The sequence below is a fragment of the Apis laboriosa genome, unplaced genomic scaffold (genome assembly GCF_014066325.1).
Source record: "Apis laboriosa isolate Shangri-la unplaced genomic scaffold, ASM1406632v1 scaffold22_cov146, whole genome shotgun sequence".
Taxonomy (NCBI): Eukaryota; Metazoa; Arthropoda; class Insecta; order Hymenoptera; family Apidae; genus Apis; species Apis laboriosa.
The window spans coordinates 1,151,691-1,176,040 of NW_025222414.1; the positions used below are offsets into that span (position 1 = coordinate 1,151,691).

The 24,350-nt window shown below is 22.4% G+C and overlaps 4 protein-coding genes across 22 annotated transcripts in view; 2 read left to right on the top strand and 2 right to left on the bottom strand.

Annotated features, from left to right (window-relative positions):
- Nucleotides 1-7,331, bottom strand: part of LOC122713134 (nuclear receptor coactivator 3-like) — a 92,667-nt gene extending 85,336 nt beyond the window's left edge. For 3 of the 15 annotated variants that reach the window (XM_043933324.1, XM_043933315.1, XM_043933318.1), the window contains exons 1-2: nt 6,218-7,330; nt 3,512-4,621 (exon numbers count right to left, since the gene is read on the bottom strand). In XM_043933324.1, coding sequence (XP_043789259.1) covers nt 3,512-3,540 — 29 coding nt within the window. In that variant the 5' untranslated portion in view covers nt 3,541-4,621; nt 6,218-7,330. Of the gene's footprint in view, nt 1-3,511; nt 4,622-5,938; nt 6,151-6,213 lie in introns of those variants that run through there. The other 12 variants (XM_043933320.1, XM_043933313.1, XM_043933322.1 and 9 more) reach the window with 8 other exon arrangements.
- Nucleotides 7,332-8,800: 1,469 nt separating this feature from the next.
- Nucleotides 8,801-16,455, bottom strand: LOC122713105 (ankyrin repeat domain-containing protein 39-like). Of its 5 annotated transcripts, none has more exons than XM_043933255.1 (4): nt 11,465-11,495; nt 10,899-10,998; nt 9,382-9,535; nt 8,801-9,302 (listed from the first exon to the last, which is right to left on the bottom strand). In XM_043933255.1, exons 3-4 carry the CDS (start codon nt 9,494-9,496, stop codon nt 8,842-8,844), a joined length of 576 nt encoding a protein of 191 aa, XP_043789190.1. In that variant the 5' UTR covers nt 9,497-9,535; nt 10,899-10,998; nt 11,465-11,495; the 3' UTR covers nt 8,801-8,841. The 5 variants fall into 5 exon arrangements, with proteins under 5 accessions (XP_043789190.1, XP_043789189.1, XP_043789188.1 ...); XM_043933258.1 differs by lacking the exons at nt 8,801-9,302; nt 9,382-9,535; nt 10,899-10,998; nt 11,465-11,495 and adding exons at nt 11,544-11,702; nt 14,377-14,601; nt 15,737-15,831; nt 16,246-16,455; XM_043933254.1 differs by lacking the exons at nt 10,899-10,998; nt 11,465-11,495 and adding an exon at nt 14,377-14,727.
- Nucleotides 16,456-17,545: 1,090 nt separating this feature from the next.
- On the top strand, nt 17,546-20,802 carry LOC122713139 (ras-related protein Rab-14). Its single transcript, XM_043933349.1, has 7 exons — nt 17,546-17,865; nt 18,694-18,806; nt 19,106-19,232; nt 19,370-19,487; nt 19,643-19,761; nt 19,848-19,916; nt 20,063-20,802. Exons 2-7 carry the CDS (start codon nt 18,701-18,703, stop codon nt 20,178-20,180), a joined length of 657 nt encoding a protein of 218 aa, XP_043789284.1. The 5' UTR covers nt 17,546-17,865; nt 18,694-18,700; the 3' UTR covers nt 20,181-20,802.
- A 1,495-nt stretch (nt 20,803-22,297) lies between these two features.
- LOC122713146 lies at nt 22,298-24,348 on the top strand. Its single transcript, XM_043933360.1, has 3 exons — nt 22,298-22,446; nt 23,483-23,819; nt 24,009-24,348. The coding sequence occupies exons 1-3, from the start codon at nt 22,298-22,300 to the stop codon at nt 24,216-24,218; spliced, it is 696 nt and encodes a 231-aa protein (XP_043789295.1). The 3' UTR covers nt 24,219-24,348.
- Nucleotides 24,349-24,350: the final 2 nt, after the last annotated feature.

Sequence of the window (24,350 nt, forward strand, 5' to 3'; positions counted from 1 at the left end):
GATCGAGGCAGCAGCCGGCCGGCTTCATAGCAATGAGTTGGCAACGTTGCGTCGTACACCGGAGGATCTATATCCCAAGCTGGCGCGGTGCGGTGCGGCATGGCATGGCACGGTTCGGAGCGATTCGGTTCGATTCGACTTGGCTCTCGGCTATACTCGGCACCAACCACGTGACTTTACTATACGCTAACTTACTGTTCGATGGATATCGCGCGGGCCGATTTTACCTACTGCCTCTCTCTCTCTCTCTCTCTCTCTCTCTCTCTCTCTCTCTCTCTCTCTCTCTCTCTACATTTTTTTTAGAACTTTTTAATTCTATACTATCATCACTTTATATTTAGAAATTTAATGTTATCGATCGTTATTTTGATCATTTCGGATGCATTTAGCGAGAAAAATTCATTATTTCCGCGTTCATCGAAGAGCGATGTCGTCGAATAGAATGATCATCATAAAACAGGTCATGAAGAATGACGCGAAACTTTCATTTTATTCTAACTCCGCGATTTTAGTTTAATCTCTTAATTAATTTGTACACTTTTATTTCTAATAGACGCAATTGTTTTGCCAATGAACAACGTGAATTTAATTGTTTGAACTATTTCACGTAGAGTGTAATGCCTTGTGATCGATTCGCGATGAATCAGTTATATAGTTTTGATGAGGCTTGCAACGCCCACGTCAAAGCAAGCCAAGTTTCTATTTCGCTACATGTGTCTCGCACGCGACTTTTTCTCTCTTTTCTACGATTAAACTAGGTCTTGCCGCGCTTTATCTTATATTTCGCGTATCTCTACAATTTCTTTAACAATGACTGGTGGATGTCTTGTTTTTCGATACACTATTGTATCTTATTTAATACAAGAGAATTGATATATAGAAGAAGACACGCAAATGAGATTATCTTCCATATCATTTATCTTCTGTTCGGCAAGTTTGAAAACGAGTCAAGGAATTCGTTCTGGAGGCTGTTATTTTCGAATGTACCTTGACGTAGCATAGAGAAGAGTTTCTAAAATCTTATTTACGAGCTAATAAAACATATTGTCGAGAGTTAACATACGAGTTAGCGAGATATAAAAAGTTATCGCAATTTTACGAAGAAAAAGAAGGAAAAGTTGTATTCATCGATGCTATCCGAGTCTAAAACCAAGATTACAAATCTTTTTCTCCGAACAGAACGAAATAGCCTCGACGCGTTCAGTGTTACGTGAGAATACATTCAAGTTTCGTTTCATCTGTTTTGAATTAAATCCATCGTTATGCAAGTACCCGATACTATGAATTGTCAATACAAAGCAAGGGAATGTATGTATCATTACGCAACTTCTTATCGAATAAGTTGTCTAATAGTGTTTAAAAATGTTACTATCATTTTCACGCCATGTGATAGCAATACCCTTTTCCTCTATTTTTCTCTATTTATATGTAGATATATATATATACTATATATATATATATATATATATATATACTCGTTGACAAGACCATCGATTTTGTAGCGATTACTCGCCACTTATGATTTATTTCCCCTATCTCTAAGCAACGGGAAAATCGTTTCTCGTGTCATTAAAATCGTGTTAGCAATCGTGTGAATATATCGACAAGTTTACGTGATTTGACGTTATACATTTGTCAAATATATTTATTAAAAATAATTCTGACATGCATATATATATATATATATATATATATAATCGTTAATGATTTAATATTTATCGCGTGCACAGAAATTGTACAGAAAATTTTCTCATGAAAAATGAGCAAAAAAGAAAGAAACATGTATATCATTCGTTGTTAAGTTTAAAAGTTAAAAAATTTAAAAGTTCTTTCCTTTTGAAAACTTGAACTGTGCCGACACCTGCTGCTCTTTTTTTCATTTTTTTTTTTTTCTTTTTTTCCTTGTGCTCATCTCCTTCTCTCTAAAGGAAACCTTTTGCATTCAACTTCTTCCAGTTTCTACTGAACCTATCTCGAGGCCTGTCTACCTGAGATACCTATTTCTTGTTCTTCTTCTTCGTATTCTGAAAGACTCCTCCCGTTATACACGTTGCCTAAAACTATCTCGTTGCTTGTCTATTGTTTCTCGTGGCTCTATCAACGTTAACACTTTCGCTAGAGGCTTGTCTGGCTAGTCGTTTCTATAATAATAGGTTTTATATCGTAAGATATTCTATGTATTATTTTATTTCTCGATAATTTAGCATTTTCTTTCTTTGTCGATTAAGAGTAAGGCTAGATCGATTTTATTATACATTAAATTTATTTAATTTTCTATTTGTTTATAAGAGACAAAATTTTTAATTTACTTCGTTATACAAAATAATGTGAAAATTGAATATCGAATATCTATATTTTCGAATAGAAATAACGAAGTAAAGATATTTCATAAACTTTCATTATAAATATTATTATTATTAATTCATTCATTCATTAAGATATGTGTGCATGCGTGTGTATTAATTCGTTAATTTCTAATATCTGAAATCTATCATATCATATCATTCTTCAATATTATTTCCAATTATCCTGTATTATACGATAAGATGTTAAATATGACATAAATATAACAAAAAATAACTTTAAATAGTTGTTCGATATATAAATGTTCAACTTCAATGCTCGGGATGTTCGATCTCTTTTAAACTGTTCGTTAATTTAAATTGATACGCATTTAAAAACGCATAAAATATTTTTATTTTGTTTCTACTGAGATCATCTGTGATCTCTTGTCAGGAATCATTTCTATTTTATTTTTTTTTTTTTTTTTACTAATCAAATTCTGACTAATATATCATCATATATATAACACAAATATAATATACAAAATTGTAAATATTCTTCAATACTTTTTGATAAATGATTCATATTAGTTAACATCGATTACTATACGCCGTCTAACATAGAATTCAAATAATATATGAGAAAAAAATATATATAAAATCATAGCAAAATGTTTAATACTTTAATGCATTATGAAGATTGAAGTAAATGAATATATACAACAAGTTAAACGTTAACAAGTTAAAAGTTCTAAACTTTTAATGTAATATATATGGATTCACTCATCTTTAATTTTATATAATAATATAATAATATTTTGCATAGAAAAATTATACAATTACAAAGTACACATGAAACTATTATATCAAGTTTTAAGCTAAATGAAAAATGATAATAAGGAGACTAGAGGAAATGTATATAAAACTTTCGTCCATTTAATTTCTCACTTAAGAAGTTAATTATGCTAAACAAGTAACAGATTCATTTGCTTTACATCTTAACTCCGACCAATACATGCAACATGTGTGAATTTTCTTATACATGTGCGAAACACATTACGGTATCAAAGCAACGAAATCGGTGATCTCTGAAATGCTTAAGTAAATAAACGATGTATGTACAAATTGGACGTTGAACGGGAACAAGTTTCCCGTTTGTTATAAGCGATCTAAGATTAAAATAAAAGAGAAAAAAGAAGAAAATAAAGTGAAAGGGGAAAAAATCTTACCCTGCATTTTCAGCGGCAGCAATGGACATGTGCCTCCTCTCATCGAGGATGGCTGTTGTGTCAAACTGCCGGGAGAAATCCGTGGTAATGAGTTAAGAGTCACAGTCGAGTGTTCTCTTTCTACGCGATATGCCACTATCACCACTAACCTGTTTTCACCAATACCTTCACAACCAATAATATGGATATCAAATAATAAAGATATCACCACTGCGAATCAATAAACGTCATCCACTATTATCACCAACACTTTTCCAATGTGACAAATTTTTAAAATCTTTTCTTTTTTCCGTTCAACGCGAAAACTTTGCTTCTTTTTTTCTTTTTTTTTTTTTTTCTTTTTACGTCAAATTTCAAACCACGAAAAAATCAAGTACATAACGGGAGTTTACAAAATGACGAATGAAAAAAATAATAATTCATTTCACTCTCAATTATTTCTCGTTTCGTCACCCGTTTGTATCGATGTGAAATAAGAAAAAATCAATCAAAACGAATAGGTTTTTTTTTCTCGACCAACACTCACTGATCGAACACGCGTTCTTAATTGCATCGTTCAATCATATGCTTCTTCTTTATTTACCGACATTCGGGATGTTCTTTACAATAGACACTGTTCACGTCACTAACATAAAATCACTCGCGAAAAAAATCAAGATTAAGTACACATTTTTCTTCTTTGATCTTCTTTCTACACTTTATCGACCGAGCACCGTCACTGTCGTCGTTTCCTTTTCGCCCTCGAACATCAGACTCACTTTTCGACACGCCACTTTCTCACTTATTCACGTACATATAGACAAATTCGTTAACCGTATGCGTAATCTACTGGCGAAAAATAGAAATCTTAGACATTTTATTTTTTTTAGCTTGTCGTTGCTACTATTCAGGAACGATCGGTTTTCTGTTTATCCTCCAAATCTGGAATCGCTTATAAATATTCAATGACAGGCAATTCTCACCAAGATACTAAGCAGAGAACATCTCAATTGCCAATTATCTGACGATTATTATATCTTTTCGGGAATCGTCTTGCTGGAATTTTGAGCTTTCCACAATTCTTTTCATCCTTCTCGAAATTTGTTATAGTTCTTCATAATTTTGTCGATCCTGTTAAAGAAGAAAAATAATCGTTAAATAAAAGATCGAATGAACAACTGATTTGTTAGAAATGATAAACATAAGAATAAGTGAAAATTGTTATTGAAATATAGGAAAAGAAAATGACGAGACTTTTGATGCGATATTTTACCCAAGATTCTTTGCATCGAGTAAGTAGTACAAGCAAAGCGGAAAGTGAAACCGATGCAATAAAACATAAATATAATACTTGTGAAACTTTAACGCTGTAACACTTTAATAAACTACTTATTCGTCATTATTATACAATAATTTTTTTTCATATAATTATAAATTCTCAAAATATTATAATTATATAAAAAAAATAATAAAAATTTTTCAATTATCATTTAACATATGTGGATAGGTACAAAATTCTAATATTAATTTTTTTTTATCTACAATTATTCTTATTATCGATTTATTATTATATCAATTAATAAATCAAATAATAAACACATTTAGTCTATATAAATTTTAATTAGATTATTTTTTTGAGACGAAGAATGTTTATTACTGTATCATACTCTCACGCATCACATGGCGTCGTACTTGACGACGCACTACTAATACAATGGTCTGCATATGCGCATGTCCACACCCCATTCTGCTTCCGAACATATGTAGACCGAGGCACGTTTAGGAAAAGTTGATCGATATTGTCGTCGACGCTTACGTTCTCTATTTCATATTCCATTACTTTCCCATCAAATTTCAAAATTCATTAGCCAATTCTTTGATATCAAAGATAAACACGAGAAAATTTTGGTTTATTTTTGCTTAAACTAAAATTATCCATTTAATCAATCTAATCAATTTAAATATTTTCTTGTTATTCAAATAGAAAAAAATGCTAATATAGACTGAGATTAAATCTCTTTGACTATAAATTAATATCTTTTAAAATCGTTATTTTTTCAACATTTTTTGTTTATCAATTTAATATTAATGACATACAAAAATTTTATATAATTTATATTAATCGCAAATTAAAGAAATTTACCATTTGAAATTTATAATAATATTCGTCATTGCATCAATTGTATTAACTCTTTAATAGCGATTAATTACTGCTAATAATATTTTGAAAATCAAATTTATAAAAAAAAAATAATTAGATAATGATAAAAAGTACAAAATGAAAGATAAATTTGAAAATTGAAGAATTGGAAAAACAAATACCTGTCGTAATTTATAATTACATTTATCAATATTAATTCTCAATATCACGAAGAGATGTTTCATCTCGTTTCGAATAAAAAGTTTTTCGTGGAATACAACCGAAAGCGCGAGGAAATAAGTAAATACCTATGTGCGCGCCAGGCACGGCGCGTACAGCGAAGCGCGACGAACTTGACTCTCAAAGCAGTGGACCGTCCGACAAGTTAATAAAAACGGAACGTAGAGATCCCACTTTCTTATTATCGCACAAACAAGGTACAACACCCGCAATCATGTACACACTTCTATACTCACATGTGATAATAATTCACATAAGAAAAAAAAAAGAAAAAAAAAAAAAAAAAAAAGAAAAAGAAAAAAAATATCCCAATGATAACGCACAAAAATTATATTACACTCACTGACCGGTTCGACTGGAATAAAACTTGTTTGTTCATCCAAGTTCGTTCTACTTCAAACTTCTTCGTTTGCTTCTTCACTCATTTCATTTCATTTTATCGATCAGATAAGATGAAGCGCGTACAGATTAATTTTTTCTTTTGTTTTCCGTTTATCGTTTTTGAAGAAATTTTTACTCTTAGATTTGCCGAACGTTTTCTTCACTTTGAAAGTTCACGCTGGTTGCGAGCGCAGTTTTCCGTAGAAAAACACAACGGGGCGCCACGAGATGTAGATACTTCTTTCTCACTTCTTCTTCTTCTTCTTTTTCTTTTTCTTCTTCTTTCTTCTTTATTCTATTTTATAGCCTTGTCTCACACGTGTCGAAAACGTGAAATCCTTTACCGAGATACAAAAACATATCGTTCGAGAAAAATCGATGGTCGAACATTGCAAATGAAAAAATGTCGATACTTTTACCATTTCAACTTTTTCTTCGCAATATTTACGCATAATGTTTTATAAAGGTAAGACTTGTAGAGCCTATATAGAATATGCAAATATGATTTGTCCTCCGTATATATGTTTTATGCCTCACCCCTTTTTCTCTATTACCGTTCTCTTGCTACGCAACATATATATATATATATATATATATACATATATATACATATATACATACATATATATGTATACGCACATATATTTCTCTTTCTTTCTTATCTCTCTGTTTCCGTTTCTTCTCCTCTGTCTTTCACGATCTCGCTATTTCCTTTTCCTTCGTTCTGTATCAGTTTAGCCGTATGCACAGCTCTATACGTATTGTATGTAGTATAGCGAGCGCGGCTACGTACACCATCCGTGTATACGAATACGAATGGCAGGCGCGCGCGCGCCTGTATTTGCGTTCGTGTGTGCACTTGATTAGCCTCGTGACGTCAGGGCACGATTACATCGCTCGCGATTGTCACTCAAATCGACAAATAAAATTGCACAAGAATCCAGGCGGGAAAGGTGGTCGAAGACACGCGGACGAACCTCGGACCGCGAAACGACGGACGATCCGTCGCGCAACGGTTAAAGGCGGCAGCGAGCCTTCCCGCAAACCACCCGCGGTATTCGTGAAACGACTGACTCCATGCAACGATTGCAGTCATAGAGAAGACGGGAGGTGTTCCGTTAGATGGCACCACTGTTTATCGCAAGGGGGCTCCGGCGGCCGTATTGCGCTCCGTGTACCGCAACTCATCGAATACTGTCGAATTCTAACGATCACTCCCGATTCATTCCGAATACTTACGATTACGCACGAACGATTCAATATCAAGTGCACGACCCTCTCCGTTCTGATGAGCACATGGAATGATACGAATGATGATGCGTGCCATCAATTTTATTTGTACCCATATTCCTTTATCACTCCATAGAATGTTTATATTTCTCATTTCCCCATGCAATTCACCATTCGAAATTTTTATATATTAATCGTACAAAAAATAAAGAAATTATCTTGTATTATATGATACATGAAAAAAACATTTACTAATAATAATATAATACATTTTATTAATAATATAATACATATGCGCATATATGTGTATATAACTGCATACGTATATCATTACTCAAAAATATTCAGAAATTTGTTTATTTTTAATAGGAACCAATTTAATTATAATTAATTAAAATAAAAAATAAACACTGACGATTTTCATTTTTTTCTTATTTATAATGACAATATATCGTAATATATTATAATACGATAAAATTATTTATAAAAAATTAATATCCATTAAACATTATAATAGTTTTATTTTTTTTATTTATAAATAATTTTTTTAAATTCTATCAATAATCTATCATATTAATTCCAGTAATATCGTTTAATATCCATAAATATATCAGTAGATTAATTTTATATTTGACTTGAAAATAATATCATTATATCATTATCATAAATATAAATTTTTTAATATATAAATCATTTGAAATTATAATTTTTTTCTTGATTTTATAAATAGATAATAAGTAGATATTTTTAATTATATATTTAAATATATTTAAATATATATTTATTATAATTCAAATTTTATTATTAAATTCATTAATATAATTGATAATATAATATATAATAATAGTATATATATGAAATACAAAATAAAATCTTACAAAATCTTTATTTTTATTTTTATTAATTTCATTAAAAATTTACAATCTATTAATAAAATATTTTTTTTTATTTTTAAATATTAATAAAATATATCTTTGATATTCAAAATATTCAAATACTAATATAAGCGAAAGTGTTATTAGTTTATTAGCATTAAAAATATATTTATATTTTAGTTATGATTTAATTATTAATAAATTAGAAAAAAAAAATTATATAAAATATAATATTCAATATTTTTTAAAGTCATATTTTATAGATTTATTAAAATGTTCGAGTAGATTTCATTTTATATCTATTTATCAAAAATTATTTTATTTTGACAAATATTCTTAAAATAATTCAATAAATAATACAATAAATAATTTCATAATTATATTACATTTTTCTTACATATTTGTTTTACTGAATACATATATCATAATTGATATTATTTTTTAATATATAAAAATTGAGACTTCAAATTATTTTTATTTATCATTTATTTATTTTTTTCTTTATTTATATATGTCAATAAAAATGGTAAAATGTCAGGAAATTTTTCATTTACCAATTGTTCTATACTCTGCATATTGTTATTCAACAATGATAGATTAGTGCATGGTATTAATAATTTACAAACTGATGTTGAGCGTGCTATAAGTGCTTTATGTAAAGGGGTATAATCATCAGCATCTTTTAAATTAGGATTTGCATCATATTTTAACAAAAGTTCGACAATGTTACAGTGACCTTGCATAGCTGCTCTATGTAAAGCAGTGGCACGACCACAGCGTGTTTGTGCATTCACGGCTGCATCATTTTCTAATAACATATTACAAATTTTATAGTGTCCATTTCTAGCTGCATAATGTAATGCTGTATATCCAGCTGAATCTTCTATATTAGGAGAAACACCTTTCTTCAATAATGTCTTTACACGATCCAAATCATTATATTGTGCTAAAAGTTACATAACTATTAGTAAAAAATAAAATCTTGAAAATAATGTATTTAAAATTGAATAAATTTAATTATTTACCAGCATACCATATACCACGTTCAAACTCCATTTCCATTAGAGATTGACAAACACTGACATTAGTACTTACATTGCAGCATTTATTATGATCATTATAACTATGATTATGCTCCATGTTTAATATAGATACAGATTTAATACCTGAGTGATTTACCTGTCGTTCCATTAAAAAAAAAAAATAAATAAAATTGCATTTAAAATCTTTTTACTATACAAATTTAAGTATTAAATCATTATGAATGGAAAATAGTTTTTGATAAATTATTATCAATAATAATGAAAATATATATATAAGAAAGTATTTTTAGATTATATTAATCATATATTTTTTAACAAATTTTCATTTACAATATGCAAAAAAATTTATTTTGTTTACATATATTATATATAAATTATATATATATATATATATATATATATATTTATATAGTGAATATATCGAATTCATATATGAAAATAAGATTGGTATATAAAATTGACTTTTATGTAACATATCGTATTTCAATTATTTTGTAATAAATAGAATATATCGATTAATTAGTATATAATTTCTTTTCATTTCGAAGCGTGATGCTGTGCTAACACATGTTGAATACGATACAAATTCTATTGCACATTATGTAATAATCCTAGTTTTGATTCCATGTATTATATATTATAAATATTATTTCGAATGTAGACAAAAAATAACAATTTTTTTTAAAATTAAAATGTATATTGCATATCATGCAATTTGATATATCAAATGCATCAAATTTCTTTATTAAAAGAAAAATTCTGAATTTTAATGTATTATCTAAACGGCTGTTAATTAATAATTTCTGCACAAATTAAAAATAATGAATAAAATTAAGGATATTTTTTTTATTATTTCTATATTCTATTATATAATTTTATATGCTTGTTTAATGATCGTTTTTTATGTATTTTTATATTAATAAGTAAAATAATTAACTATGAAAAAAGATATTAATTTAAACGGAAATATGTAGAAACTGGAATCTATATCTTATACAGTCTTATTAATATCATAATTAATATTATTATTATTATTATTATTATTATTATTATTATTATTATTATTATTATTATTATTAATTCATATAAAAATGAACTGAAGATTTTTTTAAAATTTGCTTGAAAATTGCAAAAATCAAATGCATTTAATATATATTTCGATGTATGATTGTTTTAATCTATTATATATTTTTTACGAATATAATATGTGAAAAGTATTGCCAAAATTTTTCATGAAAAACTATTAATACAAATATATCCCATAAAAAGTACATATCTTGAGAGCAAGTTAAAAAATGTTGATAAAAATTTGATAATGAAAGTGAACTTCATATACTACGTGTTTTACATGTATAAATTTTTCGTATATAAATAAATAATATAATACTTTTTTTTTCAATCTGCATGCATATTAGCAAGCTTACTCGCATTTGTCTTGTATATAAGTAGTATTTTTCTCTTATAAATATAATCCTGAGAATATAAATTGTTGACTTTACAATTCTCTTTGCAATGTCCAAAGTATTTCGGCCTCCCCCGTGCTACAAATAACTCGATATCCTAATTCTGCCAAGGCATTAATGATGGAAAAAGGTGGTCCTGTAATAAATTTTATTGCTCAAATTAAAAAAGAAATATCGTATTAATAAAACATATTAATGTTGAACTTCGATAAAATATTTGAATATAACATCTTAAAAAATATCATTGCTATTTTATTATGAATTTATTAATATATAATATTCTTATAATAAATTCAATATTTTATTGTTAAAAATTTTAAACTAATTTTAAATTTTAAATGATAAAAATATAATAAATATTACCAAGAAAAAACTTTAATCATAAATCTATTTTTATTAACATATTATCACTATTTTTATTATTAATTTTCTAAGATAAAATATATTATTTAAAGACTGCAATTGCATCTATTTCTTTGAGAGATATTTTTTATAATACTTTTACAAATTATATTATAACAATATTTCAAGAAATTGATTAATTAAACAAAAAAATTACAATTATTCTGTGAAAAAAAGTATAAAAAGTAGGCAATGGTAACCTTTAATCATAACACCGTTGACCACATCTGATCCAGAATTCGGAAAACGCTTGGAAAGAGCCAAAATTTCATCCGAATTTAAACCAAAGACAACACAATCATTCGCAAATGGAGATGCTTTTACACCAACATAATAGTAATTTTCATCATTTATTACATTGGCTAATTTTCCGATCATTGCATTTCCTGATTGCGACATTGTTCAGCTAAAAGGGTTGCTAGACTTCGTTGTCTTTTACTGTTAAAAGAAAAATATTGCTTCTAAAATGCTGTTGGAAAAAATACAAAAATATTTTGTATCTTTTTTATTTTCTCTTATAAAGAAAAAATTTTATTAGTATTATGTTTCACATTAAAATAAATAAAAGAGAATAGAAAAAAAATATTTCTTCTTAAATTGATAAAATGATATTATACAAAATAATAATTAGTATATATAATTTCCTAAATAAAAATCGAATATTTCTATATTAACAAAAAAAAAAAAAAACATAATTATATATATAAAAAAAAAGTAAAATTATATTTATATAATATAATTTTATAAATTTATAATTTAATTTTTTCAATATAGCAGAGGAAAAGGTAAGTTATTACATATATGTTAATTAAAATAATATATTCTAGTAATATAATTATAATAATATATATTTCTAATGTATTACTTAAAAATTATACAAAATACATTATGACGATTTTATTTAAATTTAAAAAAAAAATTATATTTCATCCTAAATTGATAAATTGATAACAATATTTTATATTTTCTTCATTATAATTTATATAATGAAAGAAATAAAAATATAATTATATGCATAAAAATATAATATATATAAATATATAATTATTATATATATATATATATATATAATTATGAATTATATATAAATATATAATTCAAGTATATCCATTCAATAGATAAAATTTGTTATAAAATTAAAATACAAATGAAATTGTTTTTATTTCTATTTTATTTAGTTAATTATCTTTCTTATTTTTCTTTAAATTATATCACACAAGTTTCATGGAATCCAGCAAACTTCAGATTAAACTATTAATTAAGTAATTTTTTTTAGTATCATTATTTTCAATTACACTATCTTGATTGATCCAATTCCATTTATTATTTTGCATCATTAAAAATGCATATTTTATTATTACTGTTATATTTATAAGTAATATATAATATATATATATAATAATAATAATAATATATAATTTTTTATAATTCCAATTATCTAAATCTTTTAAATCTTTTAACTATATGTAATATTCTGATCAATTGATAATATATAATAATAATAATATATAATTTTTTATAATTCCAATTATCTAAATCTTTTAAATCTTTTAACTATATGTAATTCTGTAATTCTGATCAATTGATAATTTTTGTTTTAGTTATCTATTGTATTTATTTTATATTGTTAAAATTATTAGATTTATGTTTCTTAATATATCTATATAAAAAAAACTAATTTAATATTTTCTGAATACTTTGGACATTTTTCTTATATATTGTTCCATATTAATTTAAAATATATGATTATGGTACTTTGGAATATATGATTATAAAATTTGTAAAATAATTACTTGAGTTACTTTTATTAAATATCATCTATACTTTTTTTTAAATTTTATATATTTTATTTATTTATAAAACTTTTAGTTTTCAAAATAGTAAATTCATTTAATAATAATAAAATAAAAATTTATTTATATAATATTATTTATATATATAATTATATAAATACTAGATAGAATCAAAACTAATATTAAACTCATATAAAAAAATAAGCATACTTAAAAATTAAAAGATATTATTACAATATAATTAAATATTATAGTCAAAAGTATATAATTAGCACAGCATCAAATCAATCTTATCTATATTTAAAATTTATGTTATTTAAAATTTGTCAAATTTATTGAAAAAAAAAATCGTGTATAATTCAACTTTTATGTTTACAATAAAAATCAATTAAAAATTTGTAATATCAATGAAAATTATTGATATATATATATATATATATATATATATTAGCTTATACAACAAAAAATTTTAGACGAATTACATAAAATGCCAAACAATATATGTAATTGTTATAAATAAAATATGTGATACAAAATCAATGATATCAAATTAAACGTCAATTATTACATACATAACCTCTTTAAAGTACATTTGTGATTATTTCTATCTTTATAAAAGAATAATAAAATAGATAACGAATATTTTTCAATTATATAAATAATATTTTAATTTCTACAACGTATTAAAATTAATATTAAACGTATTAAAATTGTAAAAAATTTAATATAATGGAATAATTTCACAATCAGCATTACACGAAATATCGTTATATAGTTATATCGAAATATTATTTTAACAAAAAATACAAAAAACGAATAAGCATTTTTAATAAATTGATAGATTAATATGAATTGTACATTTGTATATTTTGTAATACATTGAATCTGTATTTAATCATAATATATTTTTTTTTAGAAAAAAAAAAAGAGTTCATTATTATTATTATTATTATTGTTATTATTATTATTATTATTACTATTATTATTATTACATACAAAAAAATTATAAAATATATATTTTATTATTATTGTTGTTATTATTGTTATTGTCGTTATTACGTTTTTATTGTTTATATACATATTTAATAACTTTCTTTCCTCTAATGTTTAAAGTAATTTATATAACATACATTATTTTAATTAAAATTTTATATTAAAATTAAAAATATTTTATGAATTTATACACATTTCTTTTCAATTTTAAAATATTAAAGATATAATAGATATAATATATTATATTCAATTTTTAATTAAATATGTAAATATATCTAATCATATTATTATTAATGAGAATAAAAGTAATTGTTATAATATCATACCTGTCTTAATAACAGGTTCGGGTTCAGGTTCAGAAAAATCTTTTCTCATAGTCCACATATACTCATTATAATCTTGTTTAACACTAGTACTTGAAGATGCTACGACTTTGTAACCAAGAACTTCTAAAGCAGTTAATATTACACAAGGATGTTGTAAATACACTATTGTCGAATCATCACTATATCCTCCAGAAGCAAAACGACTCAGTTGTTCTATATCGGATGCTACAACACACGTGAATAATATTATATAGTTTTTGACGTAATTTCGTATTTTTTTATTGTTTCAATATTTTTTTTCCGGATTTTTATATGAATTAAAACAAAAAACAAGAATTATATATATATAAAAGTCGTAGATTCTAACGGGTCTCAAATAAAAAGTAATAAATCAATCTTACTTACAATCTATATGATAATTTTTATCATTTTATCATGATAATAGATGAAGATAATTGATGAAAAAACGGTCGTAGATATAACATTTTACTTAATCATTAGTATCATTTTTACATTTATGAAAAATATGAATTCAAATAAACTGAAAAAAATCGATAAACTAAAAATTTTCAATTATAAATCATGACAAATATTACAATATTATTTTTATATATTTCATAAATCACATAAATTTCAAAATATTTTTTTTATTAGAGTTATTAATCTGGATAAAAAAAATTATATACACATATATAATATATATATATATAATGTGTGTGCGTGCATGCGTACGTACATGTATGTTTAATACGAATTTTTTGTATATTAATATTAATATTATTAATACTAATTATTACTAGAAAAATATTATTATTACAATTTTATTTATTAATAATAGAATATTTATTTATTCATTTATCATAAAAATATTATATATATGATAAATATTACATTATATTTTGAAAATTTTCTAGAAAAGAATTTAATATTTAATATATACTTATAATTTACCGTTTATTTTTATTATTATTTTATGTGCGCGCGCTTGCAATCATAAGGAAAATATATACATATAAATATTTTATATGTATATAAGCTGATATACATGAAATATATCACGCGCGCGCGCGCATACACACACACACACACATACATGCATTATTTTGATATAATAGCATATATTATGAAAATATGTAAATAATAGAAGTAGAAACTTCTAAAAATTTCTCTTTATAAGAAATATAAAATAAAAAGTATAAGATATTAAAAATTGCATATTTAGAAAATATCAATTATCAACATAAAATTTATTTTTAAAATTATTAATACATATATGATAATGAAATAATATATAGTAATATATTATATTTGAATATAATAAGTAATATAAGTATTTGAATTTCAAAATAAAGAATTATACCTTTAAGACCTGATACTAAAACTCTCCATGGATATCGATGACCATATGATGCAAGATTACCACGTACCAAAATGTATGGCATCTGTAATATTACTCTAAAACAAATTCATTTAATAATTAAATTATATTTAAAACATAATTATGTATTTGAGTGATATTAATATATATATAAAAACTTAATTTTTGATAATAAAAACTAAAACTTAAATGTAAAAATGCATTTTAAATACAAATATGATACAAATATTTAACAATATCTATTATTAAGCTTTGTTAAAATTTTGATTTGATTAACCTATTATTTAAATAATGTGTTACATGTAAATAAAGAAAATAAATTATTGTTTAATCATTGATATATTCTTTTTTAATATTTATGATATAAATGATATATATTTATTAATTTTTTCAAAATTATTTTATTTTTATTAATAAATTAAAAATTTTTATTTTTTATTTTTATAAATAAGTATTCATTAATTTTTTATATTTAAATTATGTGTATTCACCTGTTAACATGTACAGAAACTTTTTGATTCACTAATACTATTCTTAACCAAAAATTTTTTTATATTTTATTAATGATAATCAAAAACAATAAAGCAAATTAAATTTTTATCGACACTATCAAGATTTTCAAACTTATGAAGAACTTCACGAAGTTATGTTAAACATAAATCCCAATTAATAAAGCATAAATACATAATACAATACTTGCATGTTACAAGCGCATGCTAACTAAACTATGTTAGTATTAACATTCATCCCCTACTATTTAAATTTGATAAATATTTAATTGATTTTTAATTTAAATCTATTATTTTTTAAAATAAATCCTCCAATAATTTTTATTATAAACAATTTTGATTTCTATTATTTAGAAATATAGAATTTATAAAAAATGAAGAAAGATAAATTAAATTAAAGATTATTAAATAGATTATTAAATAGATTATTAATTAAATTATTTAAATTAAATTATATTTTAATTTTTATATGCTTTGTATAAAATTGTAATAAAAATTCATAAATATATATATATATATAATATATGATATATATTATAAATATATATCATAAATATTATATATATATATATAATAAAAATTATTAAATGTTTTCAATTATATTACTATATCTTTTGTATAAAAAAATTTAAATTATTTTTTTCCATTTAAATTGTAATATAATAAAGATATTTTATATATTTTTTTATATTTCTGTATATAAAATTTAATGACATGAATGAATTTTATGAATATTATAATAAGACAAATATAATAATAATTTGTATTATTAAACAAATTTTCAATCTTTTATATAAATATTTTATATAAATATTTTATTAAATAAGAATATATTATAATTTTAGATATTTAAATATTAATTATAGAGTATTACATTGTTTATTGTAATTGCAATTTTTAAATTTTATTAATTATAAATAAATATTAATCAATTTTATAAATAAAATTGAAAGAAAAAAAAAACCAATCAATATCTTCGTTTAGATGGAATTGAAATGCGGTTGGTTCATATACTTGTAATAAATTATATGAATCGTATATCAATTGGTAATAGTAATTTTTATATTTGATATATAAAAATATATGTAATTTAGCATAAATTTTGAGATATTTTTTATAATACAACAAATAATTTGATTAATTATTTAATTTTGAAATATATTACAATATATACATTTATACACTCAGAATTATTGCCATTATGATAAAATGATATCTATCTTTCTTTATCTTTCTATGGTCTAAAAATTATAGATTCGATAATATTATACTTACAACTGTAAAAATTATTTTTATTTATATTTTTAAAAACGTATAATTATATTATTAAAATTAAATTTGTATAACGCATTAGTATAGATTAATAAAAAGAACAATTAAAAAGTAGTGACAGGTGGTTTGACATTTATTCGCCGCCATCGTTATTAGCGACAGTGATCTGCCATATTGCGCGTGATATAAAGAATTGCAATACATTTACGTTATTACGATTATTATTTGTATATTTAATACAAGTACTTGTTTATGTAGTAATAATATTTTAACAAAATCTTTATAATACAATTTGTGGGAAAACATTCCATAGTAGTGTACTGCAAAACGGTGAGTAGACAACGATGCATTGTTGACATCAGAAACTTTTTTGTAGCAAACAGTTGTCATCAAAGAAATTGCAATTTGATTGTTTGTATTTATAAATTTCAAAACTACTATTATCATATTTTTTTATATAATAATTTATAACTTCTTCAATATTTTTAAATAATATTGTGATAATTATAATTTAAACGATTATTATTTTATCTGTTTTATTGAAAAACATTTGAATAAGCACATCTTTACATAGTATTATTATATTTTTATAACCGTAGTCTATTATTATTTAAATTTTTACAAAATAATATTGTATTAGAATGATTGATGTTAATGTGATATCATTTAATATATATAACTTTTCTATGAACTTATTAACAAAATTTATCATTAACAAAATGATCATTCAATTTATTAATAATTGTAATAAAATTTTATTTATTGTTTTAATATTTATGAAAAATTTGTTTGAAACATTTGTTTGATATTGTATTTATCAATTATGTTATAATGATTATGTATAATTATATACATGCAATTATTTTTATGTAAATTTATATTTATATGTATAATAAAAATATTTTTTATAATTTTTTTTCATTGTATTGTTGTCATTTATGGTTTCTTTTTTGTTATATATGTTTAATATATAAGATGCTTAATAAATTTTATTTTAAATTATACAATGTTTATTGTTTTATAATATATCTGTTTTAGATATTGTATTAATATGAAAATTAAAAAAATTGCATATAATGATTTTGATATATAAACTTATATTATATTAATTTATATATTTTGCAAGAATTTAAAGATTTATAAATTATGTATTTACAGATAAAACATGTCAACAGGACCATATAATTATTCTTATATCTTCAAATACATTATTATAGGAGATATGGGAGTAGGAAAATCATGCTTACTACATCAGTTTACAGAAAAAAAATGTAAGTTATTAGTGTCATAGTTGAAAAAAATAGAATAGAATAAAGATGTTATGATTAAAGGTTAAAAATACATAATTTTTATAATACCAGAAATATATTTATATTTTGATATTATTATAGATGAATATTATAGATGAATAAAATATTTAAAAATAATAAAATATAATTCTTATAATCTTTATAAATAATACAAATTTATATTTCATATAAATTATTAAGTATTTTTTTTTAAAATAAATGGAAAATAATATGGAAATAATAATTTTAAAATAATATGGAAAATTTTTTCTATATTATAGTTATGGCAGATTGCCCACATACTATTGGTGTTGAGTTTGGAACAAGAATTATTGAAGTTGCAGGACAAAAAATAAAATTACAAATATGGGATACTGCTGGTCAAGAACGTTTTAGAGCAGTTACTAGGTCTATATGCTCTTATAATTATTAAATTGTAATATTTTAAATAAAAAAGGCAATAACAAAATAGATATATATTTGTCTACATAATTATAGATTTATATATATATATATATATATATATATGCACATATATATTATAGATCTTATTACCGAGGTGCAGCTGGAGCATTAATGGTCTATGACATAACTCGTCGTTCAACTTATAATCATCTTAGCAGCTGGCTTACAGATACAAGGAATTTAACAAATCCAAGCACTGTATGCAAAATATGATATTTTACATAATGGTATTTACGTCTGTAAAGTGTAAACTACATTGATGCAGAACTGTTGAATGATGTATTTCTCATACTCTATAAATAATAGGTTTATACTATTTATGTAACAAAAAATTTTACATATTGTATTTACAGGTTATATTTTTAATCGGAAATAAAAGTGATTTAGAAGGTCAACGAGATGTTACTTATGAAGAAGCAAAACAATTTGCTGATGAAAATGGTCTTATGTTTGTAGAAGCTAGTGCAAAAACGTAAGCCTAAGTTATGCAATTAAAATATAGATCTATAATAAAATTATATAATTAGAAAAAATTATATTTCATGTTTTTTTTCTTAGAGGCCACAATGTTGAAGAGGCTTTTTTGGAAACAGCAAAAAAAATATTTCAAAGTATACAAGATGGCCGGTCAGTTACTAAAACTGATTTTAGTTGCAATATAATAATAATATATATTATAATAATATATAATAATATAATATAATAATTTGATTGATACAATTTCATATTTTTATTAAAAATTTTATTTTAATAATTTAATAATTTATTTATAGTTTGGATTTAAATGCAGCTGAATCTGGAGTTCAACATAATCCAAGTCAACCAGGTCGTACTAATCTTCAAGGAGTATCTAATGAACAACAAGGTGGAAAAGATTCTTGCTCCTGTTAGGTCTATTTGTTTGTATATAGAAATATGAATTCATCGGTACTATTGATGCATATATGATTTGTACTAAGTATAGTAAGCAAATAGTCTCCTGTCTTTATCCCTTTCATATGTGAGATCTATTCAAAAAGAAATATCAATTTTTTTTCTAGTTAGATTTGATTTACAGAAATGAAATACAGATATATGATTTGGTCTACATATGCATAAATAAATTGTACTGATAACAGTAATTCTGTATTAACATTGAAAATGATATTGATATTTCAATGTTAAAGCTTTTTTATGGTTATTGTAATTTGCATATATGCAAATATTATTGCATATGCTGTATACTTTATTGCATAAAAAAATTGAATATTAGGTAATATATTGTACTCACAAATACACGTATATTGTACACATGTACATGTACATGATATAAAATGTTTACTTAATCACAAAAGAATATGATAAATGTGAATGTGATGCAGCCAAATAAGATAAACATTTATCATTGTAAATTGAATTTGTGTAACAAGATTGAGCACGTTTGATCATGTTTGTTATATAATTTGCAATTTGAGAGTTATTGTATTATAATCTTAAGTGCAAAAAATTGTTAATATATCTGAATTTCTCAATAGCATCAGAGTTGTCATAAAGTCGCATAATGAAAAATAGAATTAATGTCAACTCTAGTGTTCCATAACTACAACCACCCACTTTCATATCATATAAAACATATAAATTGCTAACTTAAATTTAAATATATTATTTTTATTTTCAGTTTGAAAAACATTTTAATTTTCAAATATTTTGGAATGTTCTATGTTTCTAATTTGATAAAAAAAATATTTAATAATACAATACATTATTATCATTAATATATAATATAATTATATTATTATCATTGCTATTATTTCAAAGATTTTAAAAACTATCAGTCCTTCCTTTTAATAAGACATATTTTTCATGACATTATATTTATCAACATTCTTATGCAGCTAAAAATATTGTATTAATTTATATATTTGATATTATATATGTTTAATCTTTATTCTCATTTCATGTTATATTAATTTTAAAAAATAGAAAAAAAAATTACTTAAAAATTAGTTAAAATTTTTTATTATTTTAATTGACAACTATATTGTGTTTAGTAGTAAATTTTTTTAAAATTACAATTTTACATATTATCTTTGATTAAAATAAACAACAAGAAATTTATTTAAAATAAAGCAGAACAATTTATTTAAGACAGAACATTGTTATTTTTAGTTTAATGAAATAGATTAATTAATATTTACATCCTATTTAACATATTGTAAAATTATCTTATAGTTTATATTGATAAGAAATGCATTTAATTTTACCGCCTAAATTCGTTATAAAAATAATTTAAAAATATAAAATATTATTTTAAATAAATTTGATCAAGATTTTTCAGACTCATTTAAAATAATTGTTATTTTATAATGTAAGTTTGAAAACCTAATTTAAATTTTAATTACTCATCAATATATTTTTCATATCTTGTACATATAAATAATTAATAATAAAAATAAATATTTATATTATAGCTGCATTAATATTATTGATTTTACTTAATTTGAGATGAAATTCATGTATGAAGAAATATATTATCATCATAATTTTTTTATAACTTTAAAAAAATAAAGATAATACAAATCATGTAAAAAATTGATAGCATATTTGATTTAATAAAATTTTCTCTTAAATTTAACATGTCATATCATTATACATAGATATAATATTACTTCATACAGATAAATATATATCTCATTGTTTCATATTTTGGATTTTTAAGTTATTACAAATGATTTTAAAATATAAACTTTTAAAAGATTTTATATCTATTTATAATATATAATATAATCTTTTTTTCTAATTACTAGATTTATTCTATTTTATTATTATTTTTTGTATAATTGTTCTTAATAGAATTTCTTATTAGAATTTTATATTAATAAAGAAATTCTCAAGTCATTAAATTATGATTGATAAATTTAAAATATTTAATAATATCTTTCATACATTAAATAATAATATATTTAATTTTACCGCCTAAATTCGTTATAAAAATAATTTAAAAATATAAAACGTAACAATTGAATTAGATGTATAAATTTAACTTCATCAGACGTATAAGAGAAGGATTAAATTGTTATAACATAGTAAATTTTCAAGTTAAAAATTGTTCTACAATGAATTATCAATATATTTATATTATTTTTATGATTGGTATAATGTTTTGTTTAATAAAGGGGTAAGTTATTTTTAATAATAATACACATCAATATATTTTTTTTTATAAAAATTTAATTTTATTTCATGAGATAATATTGAATAAATGTTTGTTTATGAAAATTAAAGAATATTTATGACATATTAATTTTATCAAAAAAAAATATTATTTTTTATATTTATTTATTTTGATAAATTTTAATGATATTTTAAAATTACTTTGTTATATTTTTACTTTAATTGATTTTAATTCATAATATGTAATATATTGAGTATTTTAAATTTTTTATTTAATATTGTTTTTAAAATAATACTATATTAAATATTAGTACAAAGTCATAAATTAATTATTAATAGTTATAATAGATAATAATAATAATTAATAATAATAATAATTAAAAATTATGTTAACAATATAATTTTTTATTGCATTTCTTATTCGTATTTATTATAACCTGTTTTCATCATCGTGTTATACAAGAAATTTGTAAAGATTCATTAATTTGTAAGTTTTAATAACAATATTTAAATGTTCTATTATTATATGCCGTAAAAAATATGTTATTGTTTTACATACAATCTATATTTTAATATTTTTTTTTTGCTAAATTTTGTTTGATATCAAAAATTTTTATATTTTTTTATATAAACATATTCAACAAATAAAGCTCAGAAAAAATATTAGTTCTATCATTTGTTTAAAGCAAAGTAACAATGATGGTTTAAAACATGAAAATTTAGAATATTTTAAAATTATAAAAAAAAAGTTTAATATTCTTACATATAATTATATCATTCATTCGCTGCAGTAGTGACATAATTTAAAAATTATAGTTTTTTAATTATTAATATAGAAATAACCATTTTATTAGTAGAATTTTAAATTTGAAATGAGAATTTAAAATTTTAATGAATTTTAATTTTTATAAATGTTGAAAACATTTAGATTCATGTTAAAATTGTAATTTTTATATTATGATGTTATTGCAGTAAATGAGCAATACAATAAAAATGTTTTCAAATAATCAAATTTATTTTTTATTTTTATAATTTATTAGGCATAAAGAAATACTTTTTGATTTTACAACTGTAGAAAATGTAGATAATTGGAAAGAAATATCTGACACTGTAAGAACAGTAGGAAAGTCAAAAGCTGTATTAGTATTGCAAACAACACAAATTTTTCAATATGCTGTATTCTTTACTCTTTTGAATCCACAACTAAATGGTGCAGGTTTTGCAGGAATACGTACAATTACTAATTTAAATTTATCTAATTTTAAAAATGTTGAAATCAATTGTCGAGGACAAGGCAGCAATATTTACTATAAAGTTGTTCTTAGACACAAAGGTCTTCATTCAAATAAAGATATAACATATGAACAATTTTTCACGGTAAATTTTAGTCACATTATATATTTTAAATTATTTCTAAAAACAATATAAAAAAATTATTAAATTATAAAAAAATAATTTTCTGAATATATTATTTAAATTACATTATTATTATTTAAAAAGTTTTAAATAAAAATAATTTCCAAATATATATTAATTTAATATAAAAATCATATTAAATCACATTAGGCACCAATGTCAAATATTGATTTTTCAACTGTGATATTGCCTTTGAAAAATTTTAAACCATATTATCATGGACGAGAAGTACCTGATGTAGAACCATTAGACACTGCAAATATTACAATGTTTGGTTTACAAATGTATGGTGGAGTTTATTTACCAATTAAACAAAAAGGTGTATCAGCATTAGAATTAATAAATATATCAGCATCATAATTACTGTATGATATGAACAATATAAATAATATAAGAAATTAAATTATTTCAATAATTTTATTAATTATTTTTCTTGACTTTGTCAATTGTTATTTTAATTTATATTTTAAATACCAATTTGTAAAGGAAATA

Excerpts from the sequence above, each read along its gene's own strand:
- LOC122713105 (XM_043933253.1), bottom strand. Across the intron at positions 9,303-9,381 it reads ACGTGGTATATGGTATGCTG|CACAATATAATGATTTGGAT; the intron begins GTAAATAATTAA and ends TGTAACTTTTAG.
- LOC122713146 (XM_043933360.1), top strand. The coding sequence starts at position 22,298 with ATGTATAAATTTAACTTCATCAGACGTATAAGAGAAGGATTAAATTGT. Across the intron at positions 22,447-23,482 it reads ATGTTTTGTTTAATAAAGGG|GCATAAAGAAATACTTTTTG; the intron begins GTAAGTTATTTT and ends ATAATTTATTAG. Across the intron at positions 23,820-24,008 it reads CATATGAACAATTTTTCACG|GCACCAATGTCAAATATTGA; the intron begins GTAAATTTTAGT and ends AAATCACATTAG.
- LOC122713139 (XM_043933349.1), top strand. The coding sequence starts at position 18,701 with ATGTCAACAGGACCATATAATTATTCTTATATCTTCAAATACATTATT. Across the intron at positions 18,807-19,105 it reads TCAGTTTACAGAAAAAAAAT|TTATGGCAGATTGCCCACAT; the intron begins GTAAGTTATTAG and ends TCTATATTATAG. Across the intron at positions 19,917-20,062 it reads CAAAGTATACAAGATGGCCG|TTTGGATTTAAATGCAGCTG; the intron begins GTCAGTTACTAA and ends ATTTATTTATAG.